At 39.3% G+C, this 12500-nt stretch overlaps 1 protein-coding gene across 18 annotated transcripts in view; it reads right to left on the minus strand.

Moving 5' to 3' along the window:
* The window catches only part of CASK (peripheral plasma membrane protein CASK), a 434258-nt gene that overhangs the window by 2026 nt on the left and 419732 nt on the right, over window positions 1-12500 (minus strand). For 6 of the 18 annotated variants that reach the window (XM_086543052.1, XM_086543061.1, XM_086543054.1 and 3 more), the window contains 8 exons: window positions 9135-9164; window positions 8149-8250; window positions 7501-7711; window positions 6885-7004; window positions 6247-6357; window positions 4555-4662; window positions 4160-4335; window positions 1-3985 (listed from right to left, as the gene is read on the minus strand). The exon at window positions 1-3985 is cut by the window's left edge and continues 2026 nt beyond it. In XM_086543052.1, the coding sequence (XP_086399178.1) occupies window positions 3806-3985; window positions 4160-4335; window positions 4555-4662; window positions 6247-6357; window positions 6885-7004; window positions 7501-7711; window positions 8149-8250; window positions 9135-9164 (1038 nt within the window). In that variant the 3' untranslated portion in view covers window positions 1-3805. The remainder of the gene's footprint in view (window positions 3986-4159; window positions 4336-4554; window positions 4663-6246; window positions 6358-6884; window positions 7005-7500; window positions 7712-8148; window positions 8251-9134; window positions 9165-12500) is intronic. The other 12 variants (XM_086543062.1, XM_086543063.1, XM_086543070.1 and 9 more) reach the window with 7 other exon arrangements.

A 12500-nucleotide genomic window follows, 5' to 3' on the forward strand; every position in this document is an offset into this window, starting at 1 on the left:
TAACAATGTCTTTAGAAGTAAGACTACATTACAAAAAGATTCCAAAATTTCTTAAATTATGATTGTAGCATTGAATGAAAGTGTATTTATGTATGTATGAAAGTACATCATTTCCATTGTGCTAGTCATCTGAGCCTCATTAGCATCAAGTGGGATTCTTTTGGCACAAAGTGTTAGAACAATTAATTTTTTTGTGCTTATATCTCTTGAAAGACAGGTGTAGGTAAATTGTCCAGCAATTGGTTGATTATAAAATCCAGTCTATGTGGTTGCTCTTTTTGGATCCTAGGCTTATCACAATACAGTCCCTTGAATATTGTCCTGCAATAGTATCTACAGTTCTAAAGAAAAGTACCAAATAGGTATTAGTTGTGGTCTTTCAAGGGTTGAACCTGCAGCAAATTAATATAAACTCTGGCACAAGACCTGAGGGAAAGTGAGAGAGAGAGAGAGAGAGAGAGAGAGAGAGAGAGAGAGAGAGAGAGAGAGAGAGAGAGAGAGAGAGAGAGAGTGTGTGTGTGTGTGTGTGTGTGTGTGTGTGTGTGTGTGTGTGTGTGTGTGTGTGTGTGTGTGTGTGCGTGTATGTGTGTGCGTGTATGTGTGTCCGTGTGCGTGTATGTGTGTCCGTGTGCGTGTATGTGTGTCCGTGTGCGTGTATGTATGTCCGTGTGTGTGTGTGTGTGTCAGTGCAATCTCCCTTACAGAAAAAAAAAAAAAATCCACTTTCCAAAACAGTCTTCCGCCCAGTGCTTGGTTGTATCCATTATGGTCTGATTGAACAACTCAGGTTCTGTTCCAGAAGTCTAATACTAATTACCGGAATTGCAGGTCGGGGCCGTAATTTCAAAACAAGCTCCGAGGGTAATATTAACCTTAATTGTCTAACGAGTGATGCCTATATCAGTCATTTCCCTGTCAAATCATCAAACAACCACCCAATATAATATATACACAATTATTGATGATGGCATTAATGCTTTGACATTTACATAGAAAAAAAAAATATTAAGGAAATATTGCCCCCTCACTGAGCGTCATATTGAAACCCTCCCCATTAGAAAGGGTATATATATATATTTTTTTTTTTCATGAATGCCCTAAGTGAAGACAGTGTAACCTAGTTGACCTTTGTACCCGTATGGCATTCTGCATTTTTAAGAACCGACTTAAGCAAGCTATAAGTGACAAGGCATAAACTAAAAATTCCACTGCACACAGAGGAAGATTCATAGCAGTAAAGCCCTTCATCTAACGGGGATTGGTGGTGGGAAGGCAATAAAGGGGGGAGGGGGGAGGGTGGAAGGGGAGGGGGGGGATGTCGGCGACTTCACTGCCATGTATCCTTTCAGATCACACGTGGAGACGGCGACACTTAGAACAGGATTTTAAAACGTAGCAGAACTCCATCATCACACTGGTTTTGTCTCCTATACATTATTCAAATGTAACAAGAAAAATGTCCTATATCTACTCAGTTGTTTTTGTTTTTTTTTATAATAACAGTAATCCATCCAACAAACCCACAGAACCTGCAAAGCTTGGTCGGGGAAACAAGATATTCAAGGATAAATGTACAAATCTGCGTAATACACAGCACAAAAATCAGTCGAAAACTAAACAGGATGTCTAAAGGACATAATTTACGAATGAATCCTAAACAAGGTTGCCGAAACAAATATTGGAAATCCTTTGAAAACTGTCCATTTCTTTTGGTGGTATGAGAAATTTTGAAATGTGAACAGGAAATTACAAAACATATAAATACAATCTTTTTTTTTCATCTTCTTCTTCAAAAGCAAGCAAATGCATAAAACCACGAAGATCGGCTAATTAATCAAAACTTCAATTAACAATCTTGCTCAAACCCAACCTTGTTTAGCCATTGTCTGAAATCCGACCCGCTGTAAACAGTCTCGCACTTTAAACTTATTACAAATCTAGTACTGTATAAAAGAAACATAGCAGGTGACCGAGTGACCGAAATATACACACTTGCTAGTGTCATCTGTTTCACATCAGCATAAACTGGCATACTACCTGCACTGCAACTATATAACAATTAATTAAATTCCATGTACAAGGAACAACTGGTTCAACCTTTATTTGCTTATAAAAACAATATTTATAAGTGTACACAGATCAGTCCATCCTCCTTACAAATAAGAAGGGTACTTTGGTGATTTATTTATCGTTTTTTTTCCAGAATTCATCGCTTTTCCCATTGTTAAGTATCCAGTTGTCAGAGTTTCTCGTGCTTTGGTGCAACCGTTTTATTTTGTTTTTTCTCTCTAGTCTATTCTCTTACATCCTACAAATATATAATCATCTCCACTGGATTCTATTGTTACCTCTTCAGAACAGAGGTCTTTGATTGGAACACCGCCTTCGAACACCACTCTATTACACCATTGCGAACCCAGCCGCCACAGGTCACGTGACTCACTGGTATCAACAACAACAACACCACCTTTGCCAAGCTTTCTCTCCCCCAAGACTTTTCAAAGTCCCCTAACCAGCTTTATTCTTTTTTTTTTTGTTTTTTTGTTTTTGTTTTTTGTTTTAGTTTAGTTTAGCCTCAATGTCTGTCTCCTTATTCGAAAAGCCAACCACCTTCTTCTCTTCTCTTCTCTTCTCTTCTCTTCTGTCGAGAACCACACACAACCATGGTACATCATAGGCTCACACAGGCTCTTCTCTCGGATGGCCGTCAGTCCGCTCTGTGGATCTCTAGCCTTTGGTTTATAGAAGAAAAAAAAACATTATTCTGCGTGAAGAAAATATCCTCGGGGTAGATATTTCCCCCTTTGGCTGTATACAAAAGAATATTTTGCCACTTTTGCACCATTCATTCTACTTGTTTTACTAACCTTTACTGACTGTTGTTCAAACTGCGTACAATAAATAAATAAATATGTAGGGAACTTACACAAACAAAAACGGAATCACAGCTGACTGATAAAAGCATATGGTGCATTTTTTTTTTTTTTTTTTGTAACAGAAAAAAAATATGTCAGTAAATAAATGACTAGTACGGCGCCATCCTTGTTGCAATTTCGTTAGAAATAATAAAATAATAACATTGAGAAAACTTGATTAATTAACATATTTCAAAATCTGAAAAAAATCACCAATCACATTTTAAAAATCAATTTAAAAAACATAATGCGGGTGTAAAAATTTCCGAACACGAAGAGTGAAAGTACTTAAAAATCCTTTTGTTAGAATGGGATGACTAACAAACGCCATTACAACCCGGCTTCTAACGCAAGCCTGAAGTTCCCAGTCACTACTCTACCTTATAAATTTGATAGTGGCATATTCTACCAAATAAATATATGCACCTATGTGAAAAAGTCCCAGTTGAGCAAATTGCCACAAAATATATTCTCTGTATTTCATCCTCTTTAAGGCTGGCTTGTCCACATCCTTTCCATTACCACTTGTAAAATGCAACACTCCTAGTGACATACATGTATGTGCAGTGCTTGGCTGTAATACACCATCTTATTTACTTTGCTATTTTTATAGAGATTTTTATACATTTTTAAAGATTTTTTTTTTTTGAGTTTTTTTTTTTTAATATTTTATTTTTATTATTTTTTTGTAATATCATCTTATAATAAGTATGAGGCATTTATGTTTTGCGAGACTTTGATTGTGGCCCACAGGTCGTGGCGGTGTGGTGGTTCTAGGTTCCACGGGATCACCTTCTGTGGTGTTGGTGAGCACGTCTATTAGCCTCTTTGCTTCGTGTCGTTCCACAGCAATAGCAGTCAGAGGGACTGTCTCGGGGAGGGGCGGGCTGTCAGTAAACCCAGGACACGGGTACCCATTGCGGGGTCATGTTCATAGTTTCGATCGATTTTTCCAGCTGTCGGATCGTTTCTTCGATGTCATTGTTCACTATGGTCAGGTCAAAGAAGTGGCCGTACGCCTGCTTGAGCAAGTCCGACTCCTTTGCCAGCCGTTCTAAGCTTCCGTCATACTGAAAAGGGGAGAAAAAGGCGTTATATATCTTTTTTTTTTTTTTTTGAAAAAGTACCAGCAGTAATAACTATATTCATGTAGATTTTTTTAAAATACAGATATAACAAGCCAAGCAAAAAAAAAAAAAAAAAAAAAAAAAAAAAAAAAAAAAAACGTGAGAGTGTGCACATACATCTGTCATGTTCTGTAGCGATGGGGCAGCGATGAAGACAACGTAGGGAGCGAATTCTGCCGTGCGGAGGATCTTGAGAGCTTGCGGTTCCACGTCGAGGATCGCCATTCGACCTTCGCCGTGGATCTTGCGGATGGTTTCCAGCTTGGTGCCGTACATGGCATCCTCGTGCGTGCCTGGGGGGGTCATTCAGAAGAAAAGGTGAGAAAACATTCATGGTAGAGAAAAGAAATAGAGAAAAAGAAAAAAAAAACAGAAGAAGAAGAAGAAAAAATAAAATTATAAAATAAAATAAAAATTATATATACATATACTACTCGTAATCGTAATTTTATATTCACTTTGCGGCCATCATTTATCTTCTTTAACTGCATCACCAGTATATATGATCTTACCGTATTCCAGGTATTCATTGGCAGCGATGTCCGCCATCATCTCGTCATGCGAAACAAAATAATAGTTCTTCCCATTATCTTCGTCTTTCCGTGGACTTCGAGTTGTATCTGTAATGTGGAAATAAAAGAGGTTTTAGTGGGGTGGGGTGGGGGGGGGGGATGTGTTGCTTGAATGTTTACTGTTTGCACGAGTTTGATTGGATACTTATGATTGAAATGGTTACATGTACAAATATACATGCATACACAAAAATACGCTATCTCTCTCTTTCTTACACACACACACACACACACACACACACACACACACACACAAACAAACACACACACCACTGACAGTTTAGCTCGTCAAAAAACATCATTTTTTCACAGACTTGCAACACGAAATGTCTCCAAGGTTTATAAGACATTTTTCTGCCTTGTCATTGTAGAAAAAGGCCTTAAAAAGACATGTCGCTGACTCATCACTTAGTATTTTATATATATAATAAATCGTGAGAACTTGAAACAAGAACGGAACACGTTGGAACTCGACCAAATATTCCCTGTTCAGCAATACTCAAGACAAGAAACGTGAGGTAATGCGTTTTAAATGGATTCCAAATGGAAGAGGCGAACACACATCTGCCTCAACTATTTCTTGTCAGATCTGAAGTCTAACTGACATTATACAGGCCAAACTTTTTTTTGGGGCGTTCGCTGATATTATTGTATTCTCCCCCCAAACATTTCACAGTAGTTGAAATTGTCATTGTTGCGTGAAATTGCTCTGCCTTAATAAGCCGGGTTGCGATCATCCAATTCTAGGAAACTAGAATCGATACAATTTCTCGAAATGACTTAGAAATCATGTTAAGGGAACGAAATTGTGTATTGCCTTGTTAAGTTTGGTTTCGAATGATTTCAGAGATGAAACAAATTTTAGAGTGTAATGGCTTGCTATACCGGCTGGATCATGTACTGGAGCTGTACACGTAGAACAGACTAATATATTAGCCACGTTTGGTCGAGAGAGTACCCAAGTCTTTTCATGTTTCAGTATTACAGTATACACATTTCAGAATCCTTCTTTAGCCTGAGATGCAAGGATTATCGTCAATTTTTGTATATTAGAGCTTTTATTCAAAGTTAAAGTGTTTAAGTTTTCAGTCCACTGGAAAAAGAGCAAAGAATTATATCTGGAAGACGGTTATTAAACTTAATAACAAAGATAATCTAGAAGAAAGCTGAACTACAACCGAGAAAAAAAATGCCCGTATACGCGGGTTATTCTACTGATTCAAATCCGCTCAAATACACTCCTGGATGAATTCTATTTGTGAAGGAGTCTTGTATGATTTCAACCGTGATATCCCTCGGAACAAGCCCTCCTTTGGTTTGGACACGGATCAAATAATGTCTAGATTGAAGGCATATTCAAACTGGCTCTTGTTCGAGAGCAGAACAAGAACATACCTTTAATATAAAGTAAAAAAACTCACCAAAACACCCTAACACAACCACACTCCTTACACATCACTCGTTTTTAGTCTCGTCCTTTCCATCCACTTCGCTTCCAAATTGAATACCACACTTTCCGAACACACACACACACACACACACACACACACACACACACACACACACACACACACACACACACACACGCCCACTCTCAACCCCCAACACCAAACAAGGAGAAAGAACACTCACGTGGTATGGGATAGGCGTATTTGTCTGTATGTGAGGCAATGAGTGTGTTCTTGATGTGCCGCCTCCCGACGCCATGCGCACCTAAGAGCACCAAGGTCTTCCGACGAAATGCTGAGGAAAAAACGTACGTATTATAGAAACAGATGATAAGAAGGAGAGGAAGAAGAAGTAGAAGAAGAAGTAAAAGAAGAAGAAGTAGAAGAAGAGGAGGAGGAGGAAGAAGGAGAGGAAGAGGAGGAAGAAGAAGAAGAAGAGGAGGAAGAAGATGAAGAAAAAGAAGAAGTAGAAGGAGAGGAAGAAGAAGACGAAGAAGAAGAAGAAGAGGAAGAAGAAGTAGAAGAAGAAGTAGAAGAGGAGGAAGAAGATGAATAAAAAGAAGAGGAAGAGGAGGAGGAAGAAGAAGAAGAAGAAGAAGAAAAGGAAGAAACAAAAAACATACGAGTCGAGATAAAGATCAATCATATACTTCACTAAATCCTTAAAACATACAAATATCATATAACTCAATAAACTTATTTAGTGAAACTCTCTGCTCAATAAATCAAATACGACATAAAACTCGTCCAAGAATGACTCTAAACACACAACCCCGATTAGCCCAGAACCTCTCCAACGGAAAGATAAAAGAGACAACTCACATGGCAGTTTTATAACTTCTTCATACGTAACGAGATCCAGCTGATCGAAGACTGCGTTGTGTTTGGCCAAGTACTTGTCTTTGTGCTGTTTCTTCTTCCGCCCAAAGAAGGAACAGTTGACTGGAAATTGGGAGAAAAGTTTGCGACGTTCAAGAAGGAATTCATTCAAGGGGGCGAACATTTAATGGAGGACAATACTCTTTTTTTTAAACGAATATCAACAAACATGCTAAAGTTTTTTTTTCTGTTTGTGTGTGTGTGTGTGTGTGTGTGTGTGTGTGTGTGTGTGTGTGTGTGTGTGTGTGTGTGTGTGTGTGTGTGTGTGTGTGTGTGTGTGTGTGTGTGTGGCTGTTTGTATGTACATATATATACGTGTATATGTATGTATATGTATGTATGTGTATATATATATATACACACCCGTTTATATATATATACACATTTATATATATATATAATATATATATATAACATATACATATATACATATATATACACACATACACATATATACACACAAACACATACATACCCATGTATGTATGTATGTACATACCCACACACATACATATACATATTCACACACATGCAGTATATGCACGAAGGCCTGACACACCTCCGTTGGACTCAGAACAACAGACTGCACTTTCTGAAAGCACAGCCAAGCGAACGGGCAAAGCCGTACACGCACCCTGGTCACGCTTGCTCTTCTCCATGGCGAGGCAAGCCGTGCGCCACTCCTGTAACTCCGGCGACGGGATCAAGCCGGCCGTGCCGTTGGGGTCCTTCTTCGCCTGCCACCAGTTATGGTCGTCCTTCGAGATGATCTGAGACGTTGGGGGGAAGGGTGGGGTGGGGGGGGGAGAGAGAGAAACGAAGACGTAAATCAGAGGTCAAGATTTGTGGTAAAAAAAAAGTTTAAGAATGATCTCTTGATTAAACAGCTCTATAAAATGCCTACGAGTCTTAATTGTTATCCTTGCACGGTAAACAAGCTTTCACCACACATTTTATTCCGGGGAAAAGCTCAAAGTTACCTATTCAATGCATTTTAGCTTATTGAAGTCTCCGGGAAGATATTAATAGCTAAATAGCGTTCGTAGGTGTCATAGATTTAAATTTCATAGTAAAAAAAAAGATTAACCAATCTACCTACTTCCCTATCTACTATACCCCGCACATAATCCCAAACACAAACAAAGGAAAAGATTCTAACTCTGAAATCCCTAGACGAAAATCCCTGAAGCAACCTGGGACCACGTACCTGCAGTATGTCGCCCGTCTTGAAGGCAATGCCCGCTTGAGCGCAGGGGATGAGGTCGTCCTCCAGCGGGTCGTAGTCAAACTGAGCCCGAACGTATATCTGCTAGAAGATACGGTACGGTCAAGGAAGAGTCGGCTGGCTGGCTGGCTGGCTAAGCTATTGACCTCTGTTTTACATTTCGTTTAGCTCTTACTACTCTCAGTGATTCTGGGAAAAATGCTCTTCTAGGGACTGACTTTGAATGCAATGAAACCTCAAAGCTAGTGTTGACTAGGTATTGTGGAATTTCCTAACATTACAGCTAATTACTAGCTCTGTATTCATCATACATACGTACTCTAAAAGTATCACATCAATATCAAGAACTCAATCTACGTACAACATATATAACTGCGCACATAACATATGACCGACCTCTAGTGTGCAACAGTGCAGATACATCAAATAACTGCCTCTTGCAACGGATGCAATGAAGTTACAGCTTTTAGAAACGTACATATAGGCAAGAGTATCAACAATCTGGAGTTATAAGTAGAACAGTCAACGGAGAAGGCAGCCTAAGAAGGCATACTCATGCGTCTCAACATCACATAACAACGAGGTACAATCCAACCAACGGTACACAAACACATCAAAACAAACGTATACAAATCACCACTGCAGCAATATAGGTTTACGTGTACTCAGCAGCAAAACAAAGAAATACAAAGTTTTATATATATATGTAAATATATATCTATATATATCTTTCAATGAGGCATATCATGATTCTGAATTATAAGAGAAAGGGAAAACAACATTCGAAATTTAGAAGAGGAAATACACATGGACCCATGAGTCAATACACGTGTCTGGAATCGCTGTGCAAGTGGTGTGAGAAGGGGTAAGGATGTCTACAACTACGTACGCATCGTACTAGCTACTAGTTCTCTAATATGAGTGAATAGGAAAAAAAATAAACTTATATTAGTTGTTTCAATAAAAACCTTTTTAATTCCACTGCGTAGGGACCAGTCCTGGTAAGATGTAAAAAAGAAAACAGAAAACTTTTAGAATATTTTCACACATGATTGGTAAATAATACCCACTGTATTGCTGCCTCCTGAAAACTGTGAGAGAGAAAAATGAGGAACCGCATGTTTGGGCTGGAATCAAAACAGAAAAATGCACTTAATTACACTGTGCACAAAGATGCAGGTTTACATGTAGTCAGAAATGCTCACCAAAACTGCACAATGCGGGGGGTGGGGGGGAGATGACTTGTAAAAAAGCCAACCAGATTTACAACAGAAACTACCAGATTGTGTAAATGTATCGGATTCAAGGAATGCATCCCACACGACAAATTACAAACTCTGGGTCAAGGGGGGGGCGGGGGGGTCTTAAATATACCTATAACTGAGTAAATAATCATATTGACATTCACGTTGGAAAGCCTCTAATGACGAAAATAATGAAGAGACAAAGGAGCTTGTCAAGCTAATTCACAGTAAATAATATTCATTAGATACTAAATCATAATAACACAAAGGTTCATGTTCAAACTGGTAGGTATAACAAATACAGTATGAATGTTTACAAAAAAAAAAAAAAAAATTCCCATCGATCTTTTACGTTCTTTCGATAAACCAACAACCCATTTCCTACAACATTGAAAATAACGGCGATTCTTTAACCACCAATCTATCGTAAAAGTTGGAGCGCACTGACTTTAAAATTAACGTCAGATAAAAACTGCAAGCATTATCCGCTGAGCCTCTGACAGCATAACAAAGACCGCACCAAACACCGTACTATCACAACGAATGATTGTGGCATTGCAGCCAGCAGGCTAACTAGTGATGCAACATTAATCTTATCATACATATGCCACGTCAACCTCCCCTGGACGGCATATTTTTTAAAGCAGGAATGGCTCTGCAACGGCACTAGCACGCCATAAAAATGCAACGTCGGCTTTTTCAGTCCCTCCTCACTAAAGCAATGGCTGATTGACTGATTCCCTTCCTTCAACAACCTTGCAATCGGCAAGTGCATCTTTAAGACGTCCTGACCTAAAGATGAATCCACAAGACACCCTTTCACTGTTGGATCAAGACGATATGCGTTATCTTTTCCTTCCCCCAAAAAAATGCCCACTGGAGAGCCCGTAGAACACAAGAACATCTAGAAGTAGAAAAAAAAAATCCCACTATTACAGAACTACACGACTATTATCATATTAACCCTACGATACACAGAGCAGCCCGCCACATGGTTCCAGAATAATGTATGGAAATGAATTGGTCTACGGTTTAATATGCAAATAACGAGACTCATTTCGAATCTGTAATAAAACTCTGAAATCATTTATCTTGAAAATTGTATATTTTTGGAAGGGAGGGGGGGGGGGGAATCCGAGATTAATGAAAGCCAATGGGTTGAAGCCGTAGATTTGATGAATCGTTCACCGTCTGTGCCTACTCTAATGAAATAATGAGAGGGGAAGCAGAGATGTAATAAGGTGAAGAGGAGCAGGTGGAGATGGAGGAGGAGGAGGAGGAGGAGGAGGGGAGAGGGAAGGAGGAGGAGGAGGGGAGGAGGGGAGGGGAAGGAGGAGGAGGGGAGAGGGAAGGAGGAGGAGGGGAGAGGGAAGGAGGAGGACGAGGTGGGGAGGAGGAGGAGGGGAAGAGGAGGAAGGGAGGAAAAGGAAAGGGGGTAAAGGAAATGAAGAAGGATAAGGAGGGGAAGGAGGAAGGATGAGGAGGATGAAGAGAAGTCGATGGAAAAGGAGAGAGAAAAAAAAAGAATCATATACGTAAAAGAAGATGAGCAATCTATTTCACTGTCCGTAACTCCGATAAATCACAGCAACCCCGCGTCACGAAAAGGCTCCTAATCATGAAAAACTGCATGGCAACCTCCGCCTTCGACACTAAAAGCGAGACGCGACAATGAAGCGCGTCATTCGAACCCGCGTTACGCCCACATAATACCACTCCGTTAACAGCGTGGGTCATTGCGTCGTCAAGATCAACATCTTTATGCCGCCCATGTCTACTGACGAGCGTGACACATACGCGGCGGAGTGACTGTTACGGGAGTCGCCTCGTAACTCATTGTGCTGCACGAGTTTCGGGGCGTTGCATTTGGGTCACAAAAGATCCGAACTCAAGCATGCACGTGTACATACGCAGATACGCACATACAGATGTGTGTGTGTGTGTGTGTGTTTGTGTTTGTGTATGTGTGTGCGCGCGTATATGTATGTATGTATGTATGTATATATATATGTATGTATGTATGCACACACACACACACACACACACACACACACACATATATATATTTATATTTTTTTTTCATGATATCTATCTAAAGATTATCCTGGATAATAATATCGAAAGCACTTATTAGCATGAACCGAATTAACGAATACCGAAATGTTTTTGCGAACATGAAGGGTGGAAAATGAGTAGGGAAGAGAGGGAGGAGAGAGGTAGGAGAGGGAAAGGAAAGAAGGCAAAAAGAGAGCTAAATGGATGGATCGATTGATTGATTGATTGAGAGAGAGATAGAGATATAGATAGAGAGATAGATAGATAGATAGAGAGAGAGAGAGAAAAGTGTAAACAAAAAGAGATGATACGAAACGATACGCCTCAATTACTTCCCATCACTACAAACACACAAACACACACACAAAAAAAAAAAAAAAAAAAAAAAAAAAACGAACGAGAAACCTTCATCTCAGGTAAACACGCCACTATCCTACAACATCCCTGCCATTGTAATATTCTAGACGAGACAAGAAAAAATAATGGCAGCGGATGCGGCTATAAAATAAAAGTTGGAAAATTGCGTCAGCACAGAATTAGTTAGAAGAGCGCCGTTTTCTACGGACCGAAACGGCACACCTGGGAGTGCAGAAAAACACATTTTTGTTGCGTCTTCAAGATGAGGAAAGTTGGACATAAAAAAAACAGGCATGAACAGAAAATAACGTCATTGGAGGAAGCTATGGTTTGCGAAGCTCGCCTTGTTTTTTTTTGTTTCTTTTTTTAATCAATATTATCAATAAAAAAAGTTTTCGATTACCCAAAAATATCAACTTTCTATGAAAAGTGTTCATTACCGATGAAAAAATCGTATCATAAATTAATAAAAAGCCGTATCATTCATTAATAAAAAGCCGTATCATTCACCAATGGAAAAAGCCACATCAATTTTCAATATAGAGTCACACTCATCAACACTAAAAAGTCGTAATCTGACAGTGTGACCCCAACCAATTTGTTGCACCTCAACAACTCAATAAGTCCAATAAGTTGCAGCTGTAAAACCGTATAATCATTCCTCTGTGATTGTTGTTT

Source organism: Penaeus japonicus, unplaced genomic scaffold (genome assembly GCF_977035675.1).
Source record: "Penaeus japonicus unplaced genomic scaffold, GWHDUDI00000001_assembly GWHDUDI00000013, whole genome shotgun sequence".
Lineage (NCBI taxonomy): Eukaryota > Metazoa > Arthropoda > Malacostraca > Decapoda > Penaeidae > Penaeus > Penaeus japonicus.